This window comes from Phoxinus phoxinus, assembly GCF_949152265.1.
Source record: "Phoxinus phoxinus genome assembly, chromosome: 3".
Classification (NCBI taxonomy): Eukaryota; Metazoa; Chordata; class Actinopteri; order Cypriniformes; family Leuciscidae; genus Phoxinus; species Phoxinus phoxinus.
The window spans coordinates 27,276,458-27,299,833 of NC_136878.1; the positions used below are offsets into that span (position 1 = coordinate 27,276,458).

The window sequence follows — 23,376 nt, forward strand, 5'->3', positions numbered from 1 at the left end:
TCAAAATACAAAGTTCAGGCATTGCTCAGAGTAGCATAAGCCAAACAAGGGAGGATTAAAGGAAAATATATATATTTATTTATTTTAATTTTATTTTTTTATCAGTATCAGGTCCTTCCATTTGGTCTAGCTCTAGCTCCACGGACGTTCTCCAAATGCATGGATGCAGCTCTGGCCCCCTTGAGGCTCCAGGGCATCCGTGTGCTAAATTATAGATGACTGGCTCATTCTTGCTCATTCCAGAGAGTTGGTAGGGACGTCCTTCTCCACCACCTCCGGTCTCTTGGTCTCAGGTTGAATGCTCAGAAGTGTCTTAACCCCTTCTCAGCAGACCACTTTCCTGGGTGTCCAACTCGATTCTCTCTCGATGCAGGCCCATCTGGCCCCTGCTCGAGTTTCCAGTCTCCGTGCGTGCTTGGCCTGCTTCAGGCTCTGCCATCATGTAGCGGTGGGCATATGTTGCAGGCTTCTGGGGTTCATGGCAGCAGCCTCTCCTGTGCTGCCCTTGGGTCTCCTTCATATGAGACCATTCCTGTGGTGGATGAAACTCGGGGGCATCCGCCCTTCTTGGTCTGCCTTCCGCCTGCTGAGATTGTCCAGCCCGATCTCACGGCAATTCGTACGAATTTTACGAGGTGGCTAATTCGTACCAATTCATACGACCTCACTCGTACGAATTTGTACGTTTTTTGCTAAATCGTACATATTTTACGAGTTGCCAAAATCGTATGAATTCATACGAATGACCTACCCCAGACCCCGCCCCTAAACCTACCCATCACGTGGGTTTAGACAAATCGTACAAATTCGTACGAGTGAGGTCGTACAAATTCGTACGAATTAGCCACCTTTTAATCACTCGTACAAATTCATACGAATTGGTCGTGAGATAGCGTTGGAGTGTCGCGCAGTTGCCTTCGCTCTTTGGAGGTGGAAAGTTTTGTCTGCCTCGACAGGCATGCGCACCGCCTCCTCCTTTGGGCTCAAGACATGTTTCTTTTGCTGAGAACAGTTCACGTTCCAGGGGACCTGAACATCGCTGCGGACTTTCTGTCGAGACAGAAGCTCAAGTCGGGGGAATGGATGTCTAAACAGTGGCTCAAATTTGGAGCATGTTCGACGAGGCGAACCTCTTTGCGTCGCAGAGCTTGACACAGTGCCCCCTGTGGTTTTCCCTGTCTCATCCGACGCCTCTGTGGATAGATGCCCTCTCTCATCCGTGGCTGGAATTGAAACTGTATGCATTCCCTCCGGTCAAGCTAATCCCTGCAGTCCTTTGCAGAGTGAGGGAGTGTGGAATCCGCCTCCTTCTGGTAGTCCCATTCTGGCCATCCCAGACGGGGTTCTCAGAACTGAGCTCCTTGGTGGAGGGGTCCCCTTGGCAGATTCCTATCATCTACGGTCTCAGGTCCAGGGCAGGATTTGGCATCCTCGACCCGAGATATGGATGCTGTGGGTGTGGCCGATAAGAGGCAATCGCTAGCGACAGTGGCGTCTGGTCTTCCCACTGATGTTCGGGAGACCATTGATTACGCTCGTGTGCCTTCTACTTGACTGCTGTATTTCTCTAAGTGGAAGGTTTTTGAGTCTTGGTGTTCGGCTCATGCAGTGGGCCCAGTCAGCTGCCCGGTCAGTTCAGTGCTGGAATTCCTGCAGGATAAATTTGTGGCTGGAACATCTGCTACCACCTTGAGAGTTTATGTCGCGGCTATCGCTGCCTATCGGGAGTCAGACGAGGTCCCCTTAGGTAGACACCGTCTGGTCTCTCCTCGTTTAAAGGCCATGTTGCAGGTTAACCACCACTGTCGATTAATGGGTACATAAATCACTCAAGATATGTATATCATTTTTAAAATGTCTCAAAAATGGTCTTAAATACCAGTTTTTTACGTTTTTGGTATTAACGGTTTTTTTCACGCAATTCGGTGATGACGTCACGTTGGGGAGACGTGGAGGAAAGGTAGCCTGATGGCCGTCAAAGCCGATGAAATGCATGGTCCGAGGAGAATGAGTGGAGAGTTGGTGAAGTGCATGTCCTGGTGAGTTGCTATCATTTAGCAACGCAGCAATGAGATAACGACACATATTTTTTTTTTTACTGTCATTGAATAGCACCGACTGAAAAATAAACTTTTCTTTATAGTGGCGGTGATCAGTTCAGATAACGTTAGTTCAGATAAGTAACGTTACCGGTAGCCTTTGTCATAGTACTGGTAAACTTTGTCTTTGTCATCTATAAATAGAAGGCTTCGTGCTAGCTATATGGGGCGTTTCTAAGCGTTTCTCTTCCTCCGGTGAAAATGTTGTTGCAAACGTAGCCGCCGCGTGTCTGTCGCGGTGTCTGGCAGGTGCTCGCGCGGGCGGTGCCGTCCCGTGGAAACTGCGCTGGAAAGCTTGTGCTGTAGTAAGTCGAGGAACTCACCCCGCGACCAGATGTGACTGAATGCTGAATGCATGCTGCCTGAACCCGTTTGTGCTGCATACACACGACACATCTCAGGCAGGATCATGGTCCCCTTCAAGCCAGCACGCACGAGTAGCCTATGTTAATTGTTTGTTTACTTTTTTCACGAAGTCTTATGAACCAACTTAAACAGTTATAGGTGACTATAGATGTGTTGTATAGACAATGATCATGTTCTATAATCTGCGCTATCTGAATACTCTCGTCTACTACTCGTCTCTTTAGTCACTCTCAGCGCTCTCCAGGCGGGCTTTGGTAAACTCTCTCCCCAAGGTGACGTCATGGAATGCATTGTGGCGGAAAGGAGAATCGTTGGCGCTGTAAGATAGTACCTACTTTTTCGTATTATATTCCGTTTTGTGATACCCAACAACATAAAATACAATTGATAACAGTTTAAATGTTCATTACCAACAAGCAAATTGCACAAATTCGTTGAAAAATGTAACCTGCAACACGGCCTTTAAGCGTGGAGTTAGACGCTTGAGGCCTGCACGTCCCATTAGTGTCCCCACCTGGGATTTATCAGTTGTTCTGGAGGGGCCATTAGAGCCTTCCTTTGAACCCTTGGAGTCAGCTCCGGACCGGATTTAGCTCACCATCGGTGTCGCCAAACAGCTCCATCTCCAAAACGTTCGTACGCATAGGTCAGAATTTGCGTGCAAGTGCGCACATTTTCCCGTCAAATTTTTTTTTATTACGCCTCTTTCAGGTCCTGTTTTGGCCGTACGCAAAGGTTATAAATGAGGCCCCTGTGCTGCAGACGGCTTTGCTCAATTATTCAACATTGTACTTAAGGCTGTTTTCCTGACATCTGGAGCCAATGACTTTTTACCACAATTCATAAGAGAGGAAATAAATGGGACCCTAATAATTTCAGAGGCATGTGTACGATGCCGTCTAGGGACGATATTTTAAAACAATAGAATTGTAAACTTCCTGGACACAAAGTCCTGAGGCTGAGACTGGCTTCCTTCCAAATCACAGACCTACTGACCACATTGATTTACACCCTTGTCAATATACACGTAAAACAGACCAAGACCAGAAAAATATTTGTAAGCTTAAAAAAAAAGAAAAGCATTTGATTATATTAGACACAACGGATTATATTACAAACTTTTACAAAGTGGTGTAGGGGGTAAAGTTTATGACATTATAAATCAATGTATACAAACAACAACTGTGCTTTATGAATTGGCAAGAACGATACAGAATTCTTCACCCAGAAGAGAGGAACGCGGCAGGGCTATTACAATTCTATCGAACTCTAAAATCAAATTATGAATTAGAGGAATATCTCCAGAGAGTCAGACACACAAAGCAGAGACAGATCCTGACCAAGCGGCTCAGTGAGCAGTCTAAACATTGAGACTGGCAGACACAGAAAGCGCTGGGTACCCAGAGAGCAAAGGGTGTGTGTGTTCACAGGAGAGGACACTTCACTGTCACAAATACATAACATACAAAGATATGGGATGAAATTAGTATCTAAATGATTAACTCATGCAAGCACAATTATCAATGAACTTGATGCATGTTGCAAATATGTTTTATCCATGCCTTTCAACTTGCGTGTGCAAAATTAAAAATTGAATGAATGTGTAACAATTTGTACAAATGCAGACATTTTTGTGAATACAAATGTTTTCTTTTGTATAAGTGTATCATAATTTGCGCATGCAAAAAAGAAGATGTGCATGTGTGGATCAGATGACACGCGTGCATTCATTGACGTCTTTTCTGAGTCGATCTCATTTGGTTTATTTGAATTTTGAGACTTTCTTTTCGCTGTTTTTAAGCATTTCACAACACACACACAAACAACTACACATGAATAGGCCTGGTGCTAATTATTAATGTGTGCACAACTACCCTTCTATTTGACAAATTCACAAATGTGCGTTGCTACATTTAAACTAATACAATACAACTTGTGTGTGCAAAATCCAGAATCACAAGAATGTGCAGCATTTTGTACAAATAGAGACATAATTGTTAATACAAAACCTCAATTTTGTATTAATGTAGGTCAGAATGTGTGCATGCAACAAATACAATGTGCATTTGTGGATCAGGTGACACGCGTGCATTCATTGACTCGTTTCTGAGTCGATCCTGTTTGATTCATTTGGATTTTGAGACTTTCAGTTCGCTGGTTTCGCCTGGCACGATCCACACACAGCTGTCTGAGAAAACCTGCTACCACTAGATGGCAGTATTCTGCTAAAACCGACAACGGCAGCATAATCACGCGTTCTTCCCCATTTAAGACGCTTAATGGATTTGAGTGATATTGAAGTGATATTTAGTTCACAATATAGGCCTACCTTATTAATAAAGCATAGCCTACTTTATAGAGGCAAACAGATTAAATCATGCATGTTCAATGAGGTGTATCGGCTACTGAGTTATAATATCAGCGTCTTACTGCATTGATGTTAAGCTTTTTCGTAATAATCGGCTCTATGGGAGGAATATAGCCTACAGACAAGAGCCTATATGAACGCGACGCGAACGTTTCACGTTTATGGCATTTTCCTTCCTGAGCCTGTTAAAAAGAACGTGAAATTTCGCAGTCGAATTCATATTATAGGCTTATTTTTTTATCTGACATTGTATACAAGTTTTGGAATTTGAAAATGTCTGTTTTTAAATGTTAAAAGACGATTTTCGCAGGACATTTGTTTTCCCTTGACCCTTGCCACTGTTAGGCCTATATAGTCTGATTTAATCTGTTTGCCTCTATAAAGTAGGCTATGCTTTATTAATAAGGTAGGCCTATATTGTGAACTAAATATCACTTCAATATCACTCAAATCCATTAAGCGTCTTAAATGGGGAAGAACGCGTGATTACGTGCCGTTGTCGGTTTTAGCAGAATACTGCCATCTAGTGGTAGCAGGTTTTCTCAGACAGCTGTGTGTGGATCGTGCCAGGCGAAACCAGCGAAATGAAAGTCTCAAAATCCAAATGAATCAAACAGGATCGACTCAGAAACGAGTCAATGAATGCACGCGTGTCACCTGATCCACAAATGCACATTGTATTTGTTGCATGCACACATTCTGACCTACATTAATACAAAATTGAGGTTTTGTATTAACAATTATGTCTCTATTTGTACAAAATGCTGCACATTCTTGTGATTCTGGATTTTGCACACACAAGTTGTATTGTATTAGTTTAAATGTAGCAACGCACATTTGTGAATTTGTCAAATAGAAGGGTAGTTGTGCACACATTAATAATTAGCACCAGGCCTATTCATGTGTAGTTGTTTGTGTGTGTGTTGTGAAATGCTTAAAAACAGCGAAAAGAAAGTCTCAAAATTCAAATGAACCAAATGAGATCGACTCAGAAAAGACGTCAATGAATGCACGCGTGTCATCTGATCCACACATGCACATCATCTTTTTTGCATGCGCAAATTATGATACACTAATACAAAAGAAAACATTTGTATTCACAAAAATGTCTGCATTTGTACAAATTGTTACACATTCATTCAATTTTTAATTTTGCACACGCAAGTTGAAAGGCATGGATAAAACATATTTGCAACATGTATCAAGTTCATTGATAATTGTGCTTGCATGAGTTAATCATTTAGATACTAATTTCATCCCATACAAAGAGAGCAAATTCAGTAATTCAGATACATTAGTCTGCCGGAATTGCAAAAATCTTTTTGAATTTTCTTTCCTGTTTGTGTCTTGGAATTCCCAAGGTTAACAGAGACTGCACAGAGAGGCCCATTTCAGCCAGATGATGAGGACATCAGCAAACTAAGGTCCATTGCAGATATTTGATGAAAAGAAAGGCTTTGTTAAACAAGAGAGGTGTCAACTTACATTAGACAACTCCACGGACCCTCACTGTTGTATATTCATAATAAAAAGTGTCAATAAGATTTTCTTTCATTCCCTTTTAACATCATGCCAGCTTCTTCTTGGCGAGAGCCAGGTTAAGTTAATAAAAAATAAAAAACGTTTTTTCTTCTAAAAACTTTCAAACTAAATTTGGATTTACTTGGTTAAAAACTTTTCTAAAGTATAAACCAAGCACCTCAAAGGGGTAGAAGTATTAACATCCAGTAAAATAAGTTTAATGAACAGTGACAAGAGCACTGGGGAATTTTCTCTTGATCATAAAATGTGTGAGTCTTGAGTGTCTCATAGAGGTTTATGATTTGATTAATATACATGACTTTACCAAGTTTAGAAATCACACTTTTAAAATGACGCAACTTCATATATACAGTGGGAACCCATGGTTCCTCAAATATGACCTTTTTTAACATTAAAATATTAAATAGTTTGATTTTTAGTTGCATTTACTAAATTTGTCACATTTGAAGTTGTCACATTTACAATTACAATTTGAATGGGCTGGTTGAAATAATAAAGACTTAATATGCCCTTGAATTTAAGAAGTATGTAATGAAATGACTTTACACATTGGAGATGACATCAGCCACATTCAGCAAAAAAAAAAAAAAAAAAAAAGGACGTTTCACCTAAAAATTTAAATATGTTCTTTTGTGCATCAACAGAAAAAAAGGTTTCCAAGGTTTTGGAACAACATGAAAGTGTGTAAATGACAGAATTTTCATTTTTGGGTGAACTATCCCTTTAATGAAATCTGAATATAATTTTACCAAATGCACTTTGGAAAAGAACACAATTACTTTTAATTCATTTATTTATTTACAAAGAATACAAAAAATGAAAAGTGAATCAAATCTGCTGCAGCATCATGTTCATATTTCGCTCTATATGGTGAAAAAAATATATAATTCAGTCAAATTCATAAAATACATAAACACTTAAATGTTAACATATTGGGTTTATCATTTATACACCGTAGTATATTTACCCAACCCAATTCCACCATAAGTCTAAAATTAAAGTAATTTGTGAAAGGTAAAATTTTAGCAACAATCTGTGAAATTATAGGGCTGAAAAACTAACCGCTGTATCTTTATTTCCGATGTGACTTCTTAGATGTTGCGGTCTGTCGACCTTGTTTTAAACCCTGTGTGAGAGACAAAAGAGTTTAAGAGAGATTTTTCTGATAATAAAAAACCACCAGGTGCACAAAAAGATGTTTGTGAAGAGCAAGAAGAATAACTACCAAATAGTATCCCGTGTGATAGCCGCTCATGTACCAGGAAATAAGCATACTGCCCAAAGCCTCGTCATCCTCTAGAGAGTCTGGACTCATTGGTGGAGGCGGTGGGATCATCTGGCCAAACAATAAAAAAATAAAAATAATTAATTTGCCCCATGAAAAGCTGTCAATGTTTTTACGAGATCACTTTTCATGAAATAAAAAAAGTTAATAGATCTGAAAGGTCTCAAGCTGCTTCTTACCGGGGGACCGGGTGGAATCATGGGAGGCCATCCAGGGAAGAAATGTCCAGGACCTTCTGATCGTCTGCCATCCGTCTAGAGAGAGAGAGAGAACAGAGACTTAAGGCCCATTCAAACCAACGACGATAATTACGAAGTAAACTAGAAAGTTTTAATAATCATTCTAATCTTATATGAGCATAGGGAAGTCCACACTGCAACGATAACAACGCAGAGGAATGATATCGCTGGGATCACTTTCATTTCAGAACGATTTTTTTCCCCAGCTGATGAATGACAAAAACATTGACAGCCAATCAGAATCAACCCGACTTTAAAGAGCTTGAGTATTTAAAGTGGCAGACGACAACTGCAGTGCATACTTATATTAAACAGAACATTACTGTGCGTTAGTGTGGATACTAATATAGTTATTTGTATAGTTATTGCGCTTGGTGTGAATGGATCTTTAATCTTTTGTGTGAAAAAGCTACTTATCTGGCAAGCTGAGAAGCCCTTTGCAATGCTGAATATAACAAGGTATTATATTAGAACAATGAAAGATGGCAGTCACAGATGTTTAATTAGGCCTGTCACTATCATGAGTTTTGCACTGATGATTTACTGCCATAAAAATAATTGAGAATAATTAAATTTAAGCCTAATACTTTATAAAAAAAAATCATTTGGAATTGTATAAAGTATGATAATAAAATAGGCCCATATGATTTAAAGGTACACTATTTAAGAATTTTGTAATAAAATACCCAATAATCACTTGTACACTGCACCAGTAGTATATTCCTGCACAACCGGAGGCTGCAGTTTTAGGACTGTAGTTTTAGAACCCTAGTTTTTTGTGACAGCGCCACCTACCGAACTGGATGATATAGCGGCGGCTGCTGTTTCAGGACCGCAGTTCTAGGATCCAGGTGGTTTAGTTTGTACATAGTATCAAGATCCACCTTGATCCGAAGTCTCATTAGAAAATATATATATATTTTAACAAATAAGATTATGGAATAGAATAGCTCCTGCAGCAGGTGGATTAGAGCAAGTAGCATCAAGCTACACGACACAATTTAAAAGATTACTATTAAACTTTTACTTAAAGCTCACTTTAAACCACCATCGAGTAAGATAGGAGATTTGTACCATATTCCGGTCGCGGTTTAAAATGGTTTTAAGTCATAAAAAGATGTTGAAATATGGTATAATAAAGCAATTTATATGCAGCTAATGGCTATACTTGCTTGGCAATACTGTAAAAATTCTTAATTCATATGAAAATACCCAAAATTGCACGAAAATCACACACAAACCACATATACTCGAAATCGTGCATTTATTAGCTTCTTGTTTCAGTTGAAGAGATGTGTCTTAGCTTTGTTATCACGGATAACAGGACCGCGTCATGCAGAAGGGCAGGATTATTGTCACGTTGAACCACGTGAGATGATTGACAGCTGTACAGCGAATGAGACTTGCGTACATTACTGACGCAAATCAGGAAGAGGAGACCCAGATCTCTCTGTGTTCGCTGTTTGAGTTTTATCATAAACACTATAGAGTCTTAAATCTTTCTAATGATGCTCAGTTTGTCCAGATAAAATAAGTAAGAGTGTGATGTTTTAACGAGTAATGAATGTTGAACAACAATCTGTTGTGATCAACAATGTGATCTTTTATCTTTGCCGCGAAAGGGGTTAAATTTGTGTTTTTGGTAATCCAGTTCTGTAGGTGGCGCTGTCACATTAAACTAGGGTCCTAAAACTGCGGTCCTAAAACTGGGGTCCTGAAACTGCAGCCTCCCGTTGTGCAGGAATCACTGCACAGTGTGATATATTTCCTGCAGTTTTGTACTAACAATATCCCAAAAGTTCCCAAAGATTTTTAATTTCAGAGAAATTCCAATTTTAAATAATGGGCCGTCCCGGAATCCCTGTTCACTTGTCACCTGTCAATGACGCAATATCCGCATTATCCCTGGTTTCCGCTCATACTGCCATAGTGACAGACGTGGACAACTGCGTTACGTCTAGCGGCACGCTCATGCATGTTTCGTTCAAACATTATGGACCATGGCAAGCAGACTTTGGGACAAAAGGAGAACTAAAACGAGGATCAATATCAGCGTGGCGTTTGAGATGTATATGGTAATGCTATATAATGTTAACGTTTAAACACACAAGCCTTCATTTTGCATGAGGGAAGATCTTTGACCATCATTGTAAGTGTTTTTTCTTATATGATTTATTTTTTACTCTGCCAGATTATGATTGGCTGCTTCTCCCTACCACACCAGAAAGACACAATGGCATTTCTTTAAGTTCTTAAATTTCACTTATTTGGATAGCAAACTTTGATTGAAATTGAACAGCACAGTTATTGCAGCTATCTCAAAAAATTGCAATTAGATCAAATGATCAGATGATTGATTAATCCACAGCATGACTTTTGTGGTTTAATTCCAGGCTGCATCAGTTTTTTTTTGGCCAGAGGGGAACTAGCCCCATGACTGAGACTGGTTTATCCCAAAGTTTTTTTTTCTGCACAATGTACTGACACTTTTGAATTAAAGCTGGACATTGATATCACTTTTTATCCAAAGCTGCTTTATAGATTAATTTAACCATTTCCATAATTTACAGTTATTGAACCAAACTGAATCAACACTGATCTGATTTCAACTGAATAATAACTTTTTACTATGGTCTTCTTAGAGCTGCTCTACAGCCGAAATGGATTCTGTTTGCATCATTGAATAATTATTTTCCTGTTTATCACTGTAAAGCTGCTATGAAACAATCTGTATTGTACAAAGCACTGTATAAATAAATTTGACTTGCTAATGAATAATATATCACCTTTTGGAAGTGAGGTCCAGGTGGGGGTCCAGGTGGGAAACCAGGAATCCACGATGGTGGTCCCATGGGAGATCTGCCTTTAGATTTGTGCTTCCCATGACCGGACTGCTGTGGGGTAAAAGATCGATCACTCTCCTCTGTCGAAGACTCAGCCGCCTTGACCTGCATTTAGGCGAGTGAATAGAAGATTAAACACCTGCATTAATCTCTTAAACGAATACAGTGTCTAACTGATGGCAATGTCATACTCCACATCCATCTGCCGTTTTCTGTGTGTCTTCATCCAAATCTGATGCCTCTGTCAGAAGGTCACTGAGGTTCTGCTCCTCCTCATTACCATAATCAGTATAGAGGACCACACAGGTTCCCTTCTCCTGATCGATTGAGGAAATCGTAGCAGTGTACAAGTTCCCATCTTCAGACCAGACAGAATAACAGGAGTCCCCAACCTGCCACTGTGTAACACATTTCAGTTCACCTGTATTATTTGGAACTCCAAATCAACTCAAGTACTGATCTGGTCGAGATTACCTCTTTATCAGGTGCTGCGTTACATCTTTTTCTGCTTTTGCTCTTTTTGTTGTTTTTCCGCTTCTTTCCAGGGTTATCTTTTTTGTGAGGTGTCACGCTGTCCTCCCCTTTCAATGCATTCTGGTGAGTTGAGGAGGAACGGGAGCAAAACAACAGCAGGGTTACTGAAGAAGCAAAGTAAACGGCATTGTATCAGCTGCATAGTCGCACCTCTTTTAAGCGTCATTACCTTGAACGACGCAACCGCTTTATCATACGCTTTAATCAAAGCTGTATCATCCCAGATGTCAGAATCATCACTCTGAAAAAGAGAAGATCATGAACCACTTAACTCTTTTGCATGCTTTTTATGCTAGATCTTTGTTGGACGTTGTGATTCCAACTGATTGCAAGACCAAAACCACAAAGTCAAAGAGCGCAAAAAAACAAAACTAGAACTATTTAACTAAATGTGCAGCCAACAAAATGCTAACTAACGAGTAACGGGTATTTTAATAAGAATCTGCGAGTCTAGCTACATCTTACATCGTAAATTCTCTTTTAAAATGGCTCAATACTCACATGACCCGTCCCACGACAAAATATGACATCTTCCGCACCATTTGCCATGGGTATTTTAAATATAAAACCGTATAGCAAAATATTTCCCAAGTGCAACGTGCGCCACTGATGTATGCCAGCAGCTGATGACGCTCAAATCAGGCGACACTAGCTGTCCAATTCGTGAACGACGTTCGATAATGAACCGAGCAGCTGGAGTGAACCGCGGATTAGGCTGGGTTCTGTCTGTGCAAAAAAAAAAAAAACGTTTTACAGTATAAATACGTTTCTAAATGACTTTGTTTATTATCAGAATCACGGCTAAAACGAACTGGGATACATGATGCATATTGTTACTGTCAAAGACAATGCGTTGAACACTAAGTAAAACGTAATGAAAAATATAACAGCTGAATTTGTGTTTGAACCAGTTCTTTAAAACAAACTGTTCGCATGAACCGATTCGCGGAAATGAGTCAGAGACAAATCGGGCTTAACGTTACATGTTGCTTGGCAACTCGGATTGCCTCAACGTGAAAATCCTGCCTCTGACCTGTAAATAATATCTAAAGTTCACAATGCTGGATGCTGCTTTAAGTTCATACGGAGCCCATGTTGTGCTGGCTATATCAAGCGATGAGAATCATCCACCGGAGAACATTATCGACGGGTCTGTAACGTTAGATTGCTGGAAGAAAAAACAGCTAACTTAACTTAGCTAACGTTAATGTTACTACAACACTTTAAATATCTTATGATGTTACTGACGCATTTTCTTTATTTCTAACGTTATAGAAAAACAGAGACGTTCTGGATTTCAACTGGCATGTTTCCGCAAGAGTTTATCATCCGCTTTCCAGATAACATGAACATTTCCACTGTTTCCATTCACAGCTACAACAGTAAATACGCCGTATTATAAACTCACGCATCCTTATGCAACGCTATCTGTCTCTAATATGGTAACGTTAGCCTAATAATAACATATTGTAATGTCTTCACATTTATATTTCAGTTAAAAGGCTGAGAATAGAAAAGGGCACATCAGAGGATGCTGATAAATTTGAAGCGGTTGCAGACACAGGTAAGTTAACGTTAGGTCCGTCCGACAACTTATTTTCCTTCCTCGAATCTGTTGAGTTTCGTTCACGCGACGAAACTTTTTTTTTTTTTCTCAGAGTTTGAGCAAACGGAGAGCAGCCTACAGGCTAATGACATTTCTGTGAGTTACTTACCTCTCAAATATTTGAATCTCCAGATACACTCAAACCCCAAGATCTCACGATTTTTTTTTCTGTCCTTTCTCTCCAGGTTAATGTATCAAATACAACACATTTGCGGTTCTTCATATTGTCTGGATATGACCATTTTGTCTCTGTACACAAAGTTAGTGTACAATCATGAGATGATCTCCATATGTTATGTCATTTTGTAAACTTACATTAAGTAACTTAAATTGCTTGTTTTAAAATTAACTATCACTGTATTTTTTTCAACAAATAAACCTTTTCATAATTTCTGTTGTTTAATATATAAGTCTCCAACAGTGTTGTTAAACTATTAAAACTCGTTTTTGTTAATTGAAATAAAGCTAAGATAAAACAAATATTGCATAAAAAAATAGAACTGAAGTACTAATATATATATATATATATATATATAGAAGGCATGTAGAAATATTTAAATGAGAAAAGCACATACAAGATTTATCAAAACCTAAACTAAAAATGTAATCAAAATATGAATACAATCTTAACTAGTTTACAAATAATACAAAATTTACACTGAAACTGATGTTCACACAGTGCTGTATGGTGATTTGGATTTCCAGAGAGAATTTAAGTCTACTGAATTAAAATAAATCTATGATTAATTTTGTAATAGTTTTGTTAAATAGCAGTGATATAATCTACATAAACAATACCTTTGACTTTAAACTATTAACAGTATACTAATGGTACATTTACACAAAAATGATGTACTAAAAACAGACAGTTTTTCCTTTGCATGTCAGACTACAGGTGAGGTCACTTTGTAAAAAAACAAAAAAAAAAACTACACGTCACTGTTTTCATAGACAGTAATGGTATTATTTTCAAACATGTGCACTTTGAAACCTGATTTCAAAAGTTTTCAGGCCCCAACAATGCCGTTGTCGTGTAAATGAATGGCCACAATGCACAAAAAGTTCAGTTTTTAGTTAAAAACAATGTAGTGTCAACGGCCCATAAAAGAGATGTAGAACCAAATAATTGTTAAAAAAAAAAAAAAAAAAAAGGCACACCTAATGCCTCTACCTTAAAAAACAACAACATCCAGAACATATGCTTACTTTTCTGTTCTCACACCAACCAGTATTATGTGATGAACTGTCCTATATATCAAGAGTACAAAACAACAAAAAACCTTTGAGAATATGAGACAACACAATGATTGGCTTTACAGATTTTACTGTTGTCAAACATACTAAGACAAAACAAGTTAATAAAGTTAGTGTGTACTGCCCAGAAGACAGAGGAAATTGATTTAATTCTAAATGTCTAATCTTTACAAAACCAGATTTACATTCTGAAGACACCAAAGCGAGTTTTCTGTGTGGGGGCGTTGAGAGCAGCACTCAGACTCAAGCCCAGGACAAGGCGAGTGTCGGCGGGGTCAATGATTCCATCATCCCACAATCTAGATAGTTAGAGGAAGTGCAACAAAAGTTAAAAATAGACATGGCACAGGTAGTAGGAAACAAAATATTAGTATGCCCTTGTTGTCTGGCAATGATACAAACATTTCCTGGAATGATGCGTGTTATCGTACTTCTGCGGCGGGGCATATTTGGCGTGAGAGCGCCCTCTGGTGTTCAGATGGAACAGCATTTACTACCGATCAGCCGTTCTGCACTGACAAGCTGCGCATACAATAATCGCAGCCTTTCCCACTTTGCATGCGGTTTCATTGCGATTAAATGTGCAGCCCTCCTATACACTGCACAATGAATCTCTTATTTACATTGTGACTACATCGGATCCATACGAATCACACAAATTACCTATTTTTGATTCTAACGCAGAATTTCACTGAAAGATGACAAGTTTGCATCCATGGCAATTCAAACATGCATATCTATCTAGTTACCTGGCACTGGAATAATATGGGTTTCCCTCCTCCTCAAAGCGTTTGATAATTGGCTCTTTCATTGCAGCTTCCTGCTCTGGGGTAAACTGGAAAATAAACCGATTATTTACTTGAGATACATAATCTTTTCTCAGAAACATTTTTTAAAACGCTCAGAAAAAAATAAACTGTAAGAGAAGGAAAACAAGCCATAGATGTATTAAGATTGATAAAATTAAATGAAGTACATTTCCTCTGTTTCTTACCTCTTTTCCTTCCCTGGCTTTTTGATCCTTAGTTATGGTTGCCAGCACAGTGGCTGCCTGCTCTCCTCCCATCACAGAGATGCGTGAATTAGGCCACGAGTACAGGAACCTGGGGCTGCAAGGTGCACATAGGGTCAACTAGGGTTGTGCGATATAGCTAAAAAAAATTATCACGATATTATGTTTCATAAAGTTCAGTATCGATAATTGACATTTTTTACAACTTTATTTTTTTTTTAAAGACAAGTAGAAAAGTTTAAATTTAAACCACTGTTTTTATTATTTATCCACATTATTAAGGCAAACAACAAATTATATTAGTTTTAGCAGTCAAAAACAAAATAAAATGTAAACAAAAATATCTTCTTTATGTCTTATATTAGGATAAAAAGTAGGTTAAAGTAAGTGTTAAAAAAAACTCTTGAACATAAATGGTTACAAAATGTGAGCAATGTAAGTGTAAACGTAGAACAACCAAGGCAAACTTTGAGGTAAATCAAAATCTGTAATAAGTAGGGGTGTAGCGGTTCACAAAATGTATAATTGATTTATAATTATTATTATTTATTAAAAGAGAAATTATTTTTAAATAAGTGAGTTTTTCTACATCTTGAAACTTTTAGTTTTATAAATGGGGTAATCTTTGAAGGATGAACAAATATTTTGGTCATCACATTAAAAATAAAAAACATGATATAATAATATTTGAGTTTTGAAGTGCTGGAAAAAAGATGTGTACTTGAAAGCATTTTACAATTCCTGGCAAACTTCTATGCTTTCTTTACTGGATCTCTTAACGCTGTGTAGTAACATGTCACTTGAATAAGATCGGCTTGCGCTGCACTGGCATTGGTCCAAACCAGGGATGGAAATTAGCACCAGCCACCAGCCAAATGCTGGTGATTTTGTGTTGTGGCTGGTAAACTCGCTTCACCTACCAGCCACTGTGGCGGGTAAATAAAAGTAGCATGCGGTTTCACCCGGACACTTTTAGAGGAGGCACATCTTGAGATTTTACCCTATGGAATAAACGGCTTAAGTATTGTAGATCTTGTAGTATTAATTTTCACATGCAGTTACACATTGTCGGTTAAAAACAAGAAAGTGGCTGGTAAAAACTTTGAGTGGCTGGTAGATTTTGGAATCCACCAGCCACAGTGGCAGGTGGACAAAAAAGTTAATTTCCATCCCTGGTCCAAACTGATAAACGGTCCGTGAAGCACAACATAATGAGTAGCACAGTTTCGTTCCGCTTTCATTACGTTTGCCATTTGATGTTGGGCAACGTTGTGGTGGTCGTGCCATCTTTAACTTCGCAGTCCACTTACGGTCGAATGGAACGCACCTTCAGTCAACATGATGTGGAGAGCGCAGTTCATGGTTGCATAGCAACGACAGACGCCACGGGAGCGCAAGCGCTTCAGAAAAAAGGAGGCTTGTGAACGTAGCTGAGATCTATGGGCGATGCTCGCATTTTAATGAAAATATTGAGCGCTATATCGGAAAAAAAATTATATCATTACCGACAATGGTGTATTTGGCGTGCTGTCCGAGGAGAGGGCTCCGGGCTCGGTATTCGGCCCGAACCCAGAGTACTCCCCCCGTATTGCTGGTTTAGGAAGTAACCAGGCGAGTGTGAGGAGACGGGGTGGTGGAGGGATGCTGAAAAACTGTCGAGGAACGTTGGTGAGTCAAATGAGTATGTATATAGGTCTCCACTCATGCTGATTGGATAGAAATGTTGATTACTGATTGTTGACAGCTGGTTGGAATGATGTGATAATTGGATCAATTATTTGAACGTGCTCCTCCCGAACTTTGTTAATAAAACATCATCAAATGTGATGTTCAACTACGTTCCGACGTCAACTGGATGCCTTGAGCATGGTTTTAGTGCTGTACATTTGAGCAGGTGCAAGTGTAGGAAATAATGTTTGCTATTAATGCTTACCTATAGGCTCTGCCACACATGCCATAGTTTCCCGCACCATACGATCCTCCAATGATGACGGTAATCTTAGGCACATTGGCACAGGCTACAGCAGTCACCATTTTAGCTCCATCTTTAGCAATACCTCCAGCTTCATACTCTCTTCCAACCATGAAGCCTGATTATAAAAAGAGTAACAGTACATAATGAGTGCAATGGCAGTAGCAATTTCACTAGGCATACATATATGTTATAGGGATGCACCGAATGTTCGGCCGAAAATAGCAAAACAAAGCACTTACGATGTTCGACCGAATAAGTGAAAAGACAATCAATTTGAACAGAAAATGGCATTTTTGATGACAGCGCATCAAAAAGTCTACGCGGAGATCAAGTCAGACGCGAAGATGTCAAAGAAACGAGTGTACATTTAACGAGGATCGTCAAAAAGAGTTTATCAAGTTATTATGCACAATAAGTTATGAAAAAATAACTCATTGTGGTATCGCGCACCAAAAGCGCCCTCTCAGACAGCGTGCAATCCCAAATTAACTTCTCTTTGCGCCTGAATGGTCAAATACAGACACAGTTGTCAAAATGCCTATCATATGTAGTATCTTGCGTAAATACAGTCGGTTATGGCTTAACCGCTCTGTGAAAAACGGATGTCAGTATACTGTATTACTGGTAGATCCAAGCATTCGATCTTAAAGTGACAGCAGCCTTAAATACCTGTCTGTGCCATTAATGTTAATCAAGCAACAAAATATGTTAAATAAATGTTTATATGTTAAATTGTACATTTTCAATGTTAAATAAATATTTTTAAATATTAGTTTTGTAATTCATTTTTTCTTTGAAAAGCAAGACAAAATAGTAAAAAAAAATATCACATTTTGACTATTTAATTTATACAATGGTGAAAAAATGCTAAAATTAAGTTTATATTCATTACATCCACAAGAAGTTTAATTTCGTTGCATCCCTAATATGTTTATATGCTGACTCGTTCAGAATAAGAGCACTGTTTTGTAACATTAAATGTATACATTCAGATGAAGTATGCATACTACTGACCTGTAATATTTTGAAGAAAGAGGAGTGGAATGTTTCTCTGACAGCAAAGCTCAATGAAATGAGTTGCCTATTAAACAAACAAAAACAATTCTGAAAACTTGTTTTAAGAAATTTCTAGTACAGGTAATCATTTCGAAATATAGTCTATCCACTTTCATTGTATGGAGAATAGAGCAACCTGGAAGATGCTGCTACTTGGGCTTCCAAGAGGCTGAGTAAATTATGAATTTTCATTTTTATGTGAAGTATTTAACTATAGATTTGTTTACACACAACTGCCTTATTCTATGTAAGAAGCCACATCATCTCACAGAAGGATGCTCAACTGTTGTTATGAAGTGAGTTTGGAGTAAAAGCATGTTATTAAATGTTGTCTTTTGTTGGACAAGAGGCTCATAATTGCTTCTCATGTTTGGAAAGATTAGCAATTTTCATACACAGTGCACTGCACAAGAAGTTGAGTTGGCCACTGAGATTAAATGCAGAAGTGATCTTGTACAGAGTCTATAGTGCAAAAGACATTATTCTCATGAACGTTACGTATGAAAAGTCAGACCAATGATCAGGAGATGCACACCTTCTTTGCAGATTCTGAGAACAGCACACCGTTATTGCCAATAATTCCCACAGGGTAGCCAAATATCCGTGCAAAACCTAAAAAGCAAATGAAGAAATCCAGTACAAAGGAAGTAAGAAATCAATGCCGAAATTCAAAAACAAAGATGATTAATGAAAAAAACATCCACCTGTGATGAGTGTGTCTCCGTAGAATGCCTTGAATTCATCAAATTTACTGCCATCAACAATACGAGCGATAACCTGAAATTCAAAATTGCCTTTAAGTTCTATCTATTGAGGCAACATTTCAATAGGCTTGAATTCCAGTGATAAAGTGACCAATACCTCTCGAATATCAAAGTTGCGTTTGAGGTTGTCCCCCACAATACCATATAGGTCATCGGCAGGAAACAGAGGAGCCTCAGGAGGTTCCACAGTAACCTTATGAACAGTGGGCAAGTTCAAGAAGATCAGCATCAAGTCATTCAAAAATAAAAATCAGACAGATTGAACATCTATCAGGAGCGCAGTTGTGTCCTCACATCAAGATTCTTCTTGTAGTTCAAGCTCCGTATGGCTTTTCGAGCAAGATGAAGGGCATGATTATCATCCAGGGCATAATGATCAGTTACACCTGACTTCCTGAAGAGACACAAATGTTGAAAAACCCATAAGGCCAATCAAGCTCAAACCATGCGTTTATGTGAAAATACAAGTGTTTCTCTAACCTGCAGTGAAGGTCTGCACCTCCCAGGTCTTCAGCAGACACCTCTTCACCTGTAGCAGCTTTTACCTGTTAAATACACAGATGGACTTTTACCATTGCTAAACATTAGCAGCCAGTCATATTGCACTCCTAGGGACATTAGCACATACCAGTGGTGGTCCACCCAGAAAAATGGTCCCTTGTTTGCGCACTATGATGCTCTCGTCAGCCATCGCAGGCACATAGGCGCCGCCTGCAGTACAGGAGCCCATCACAACAGCAATCTGAAAGATAACAAGTCAAATTGATGCATCAGCTCCCATTGAGATAGACGTATGAAAGCAGCAAACTGCAATATGACATGTCAGTTACCAAACAACATTTTATATTCGCTTATGGTTATATATACACACAAATGGCTTATAAGTATCAATGGTTCTCAGCCTTTTTGTTTCAAAAGCGTCACACTGTTATAAGTACACACAATTAAGCAAAGGGAAAAAAAAATTCTGCAATTATGACAACGCTGTTTTTTAAAACTTCTTTATTAACGGGTCATGAAACACTCAAACAAATTTTCGGAGTTTTTAAATAGTTATGCGTGTTGAACATCACAGAAGTCACTGCTACCATCCGTTAGTTTTGATTATAGGAGAAAACTAGTTCTTTTTTAAACCCTTTTGCGCTATTTTCAGCTTCCGGGTTTAAATTAGTCTTCATGTACATTATCAACGGTGTCTCATGAGACTGCATGTCCTTTTTCTATGAGAAGACGCCTTGCTTAATTATTCAAGACACGCGTTGATTTCCTATGACATGCACTTCAAACATTGAGATGATCGCATAGAGTAAGTGAGAGATGCATTAATGGATCAAAAACAAGTGTTTGTTTTCGCTTGGCAAGAGTTTCTGGGTAAGTTCTCTTCAATAGATCCTGAATCTTCGAAAAAACACGATTCATCCACACTGTTGAGTGTAACCCGACTTTACGGCCATTTAACCGATCAAACGGCTTATAAAAACGCTGCTCATATATATATATATATATATAATTATTTTTTATTTTTTTTTAAATGCAGATAAATGTGAATGGCTGTGCATTACATTTTTGCTGTCACAAAATATCTATATATTGGTGTAATTAAAGGTGGGCTTACAAAATCCATGTGTATATTTTGTTGCATGTAATGGTACTTTGCAGCGTGCATTTGTGTGAAGCTGTGATGCTTTTAATGAGAGCGAAATAAAACTGTCTGAATCAGACGCCGTTGCGGTGTTGCAAGTCTCCCCTCTTTCCCTTCCACTCCGCAGCGTAACCACACCCACACCCACTACTCTTTAACAGAAACTGATAATGTTGATTTATTAAATTAAACTATTGATTGCAGAAGATCCAAGATTTTGATCCTGTATGTTCTTCAATAAAAACAATAGTTACTGAGGGTTGACTACCACAGGCTAATATGTAAATATAAATTTCACATAAAAAAAAAAGACCTGTGCAGTTCCCTCCGAGGAAAGGCGGGCCTGGTTGAAGAAGATGCGTCCAAAGTGATCTCTGTCTGGGAACACATCGGCCTGTCTGGGTAAATTGGCTCCTCCAGAATCCACTATAGAAAAACAGATTAGAGTACATCTCGACACCTAACATAACAAATGAAAACATTCATAGAAAAATTTTGTTCTGTACAGAATTTGAAACCTCTGAAAGAACTCACCCAGGTATATGCATGGTAGATGGTTTTGCTGTGCAATCTCTTGGGCACGCAGGTGCTTCTTCACAGTAACCGGATAATAGGTTCCACCTTTGACAGTAGCATCATTCGCAACAATAATACACTCCACCCTGTGAGGAACACAGGCAGAATGTATAAATAAACCATTAACTCTTGCACAGCATTATCAATGCATGCATACTAGCCCCTTTCCCACATGCAGTCTTTACTGGTAAATTACCATTTAGAGAACACGTGTGTGAACAGGACCTTTTCCAAAATACAAATAAATCTGTTCTAGCAATTTTCTCTGCTACGAGAAGCTGTAACATTACCAGTAAATTTCCGGTATGATGGTGTGTTTGAACAAATAACAGGATTACCAGTATAAGCACTGGTAAACATGCGCTAGACGGACGTCTGACCGCTGCGCTGCGTATAACACTTAAGACCCTGCATTCTTTTCCATTCATCAGCGCTGTGGCTCTGCAGTTACTATAGTGCACTATAGTCTAGTAACTACAGTATTATATCATGTGTCGTGTTTTTAAGAGCAAAAAAGCATTCTATGTGATCATCCCCCTATTCATGTCACTCAGAAGTAAGATGTCAAATTGGACAGATGTGAAATCAGGCGGATGAAGAGAACATTGCAGTTTTTAAAGTTAAATTCCGATGATTGACATCACAGAGTTTACCGGTATTTTGGTACTGATGTGTAAATAGTATCTATTGGTAAAAAGAAGGAACAAAGTCGCTTGTGTGAACATTACATTTGTGCAATCGCCAGAAAAGTAAATCTGGTAATTTAATGCTAACTGACTGACTGGCTTTAATGTGTGAAAGGGGCTGATGATTTAATTGTATGTTCCTCACCCTGAGACTCGACCAATACCAGTGATTATGCCTCCTGCAGGAACTTCCTCCTTACCATATAACTGATAACCAGCAAACTGGGAAAACTCAAGAAATGGAGATCTGCATTCAGACAAGAAAAAAAATAAAAAGTTCAGCATGAAAACAGTCTGAATGGACAACATTGTAATGATGACATTTTAGTTGTTTTATAACAGTTATAACAGCGAGTTTGTGTATTTACCCAGGATCCAACAGTCTGTCGATGCGTTCCCGAGGCAGGAGCTTTCCTCTGGATGTATGTAGGTTTCTCGCTTTTTCTCCTCCACCTTTGAAAATGGCAATGTTTTGTAAACATTGGTGCAAGGAAATGTGCTAAAGCTGCCATAAACTACCCCTATGTAATGGCTTCAAATGCTGTGTTTAGTGGTATCAAAGTAAATACTTTCAACTTGCTCACCAAGTTTGATCCTCTCTGCTCTGTCCTTCAACTCCTTCACCAGTGCTTGCATTCGCTCATAATTTTCCTACAATGTGAAAGATTTCTAGTTGGTAAATCACCATATTCAAAGTTTATTATATAAATAATCAGAACGTGACTGAAATCTTAAGTATGGTTTAATATAGCTTCACCAGACTCATCAAATATCAGGCAAAATAACAATATTATAGCATACTACTGTATCATATCAAAAGCAGAAACTTAACGTTAACAGTTATAGTTAGCTACATAAGTTTATAAAGTACAAACAAGAACAAAACTGACCGGTTAGTGCAAGGTGCAAATAAAAGTTTATTCGTCTGTTTTATGTGTTTATTATACGAACTATTTCATTGTCTCTTTAAATAAGTGCACAAGGACATGCACAACTGCCGCAGCAGATGAATCCCCACTGCTGGCTGGCTGCAGTAAGTTAACTTGAGTCCGAGGCTTCATACGTGGCCTACCTGAAAAACTGTAGACTGCGAGTCGGGCTGCGAGCCCACTGTTGCAACTTTATCCGCATGATATAGCCTGGAAATACCAACATTTACACTCCTGCTCCGAATGAGTGAAACCACCGGTCTAGCATATTGCAGAATCATGATTCATCCTCTGACTGACAGGTCTAAGGACGAACTCAGTAACCAACGTCCTCTGACAGCAAACGGTTAACGCTGCGAGCTTTGCTCCCCTCCCCTCTGCACAGCCAATGAAAACTGGTGGAATAGGAACACCCCCTGTTGAATTGACATATTTAACTGCTCTGGCGCTAACATTCTTCTCTTTTTTCCCTTTCCTTTTATTTCTTTTCAAATTCAAACTTTGTTAGTTGATTGTTCCCTGTCTTATTACATTCTGCACTAATAATAATAAAAAAACAGCATACATTCTCTGTATAATTTTTTTAAAATATATATATAA

At 38.7% G+C, this 23,376-nt stretch overlaps 3 protein-coding genes across 3 annotated transcripts; 1 reads left to right on the plus strand and 2 right to left on the minus strand.

Annotated features, from left to right (window-relative positions):
* Nucleotides 1–7,150: 7,150 nt before the first annotated feature.
* Nucleotides 7,151–12,034, minus strand: smn1 (survival of motor neuron 1, telomeric). Its single transcript, XM_079608366.1, has 9 exons — nt 11,778–12,034; nt 11,446–11,517; nt 11,217–11,336; nt 10,934–11,140; nt 10,686–10,847; nt 7,840–7,914; nt 7,601–7,711; nt 7,438–7,501; nt 7,151–7,238 (listed from the first exon to the last, which is right to left on the minus strand). The coding sequence occupies exons 1-8, from the start codon at nt 11,823–11,825 to the stop codon at nt 7,448–7,450; spliced, it is 849 nt and encodes a 282-aa protein (XP_079464492.1). The 5' UTR covers nt 11,826–12,034; the 3' UTR covers nt 7,151–7,238; nt 7,438–7,447.
* Nucleotides 12,035–12,277: 243 nt separating this feature from the next.
* hspb11 (heat shock protein, alpha-crystallin-related, b11) lies at nt 12,278–13,339 on the plus strand. The gene is made up of 5 exons (XM_079608367.1): nt 12,278–12,426; nt 12,552–12,658; nt 12,772–12,840; nt 12,935–12,978; nt 13,068–13,339. Exons 1-5 carry the CDS (start codon nt 12,335–12,337, stop codon nt 13,158–13,160), a joined length of 405 nt encoding a protein of 134 aa, XP_079464493.1. The 5' UTR covers nt 12,278–12,334; the 3' UTR covers nt 13,161–13,339.
* An 850-nt stretch (nt 13,340–14,189) lies between these two features.
* Nucleotides 14,190–23,183, minus strand: mccc2 (methylcrotonyl-CoA carboxylase subunit 2). Its single transcript, XM_079608365.1, has 17 exons — nt 22,920–23,183; nt 22,432–22,498; nt 22,216–22,300; nt 21,993–22,094; nt 21,120–21,247; nt 20,899–21,011; nt 19,572–19,685; nt 19,424–19,488; nt 19,238–19,337; nt 19,041–19,136; nt 18,884–18,956; nt 18,715–18,791; nt 18,138–18,204; nt 17,082–17,238; nt 15,131–15,245; nt 14,886–14,971; nt 14,190–14,435 (listed from the first exon to the last, which is right to left on the minus strand). Exons 1-17 carry the CDS (start codon nt 23,055–23,057, stop codon nt 14,318–14,320), a joined length of 1,701 nt encoding a protein of 566 aa, XP_079464491.1. The 5' UTR covers nt 23,058–23,183; the 3' UTR covers nt 14,190–14,317.
* Nucleotides 23,184–23,376: the final 193 nt, after the last annotated feature.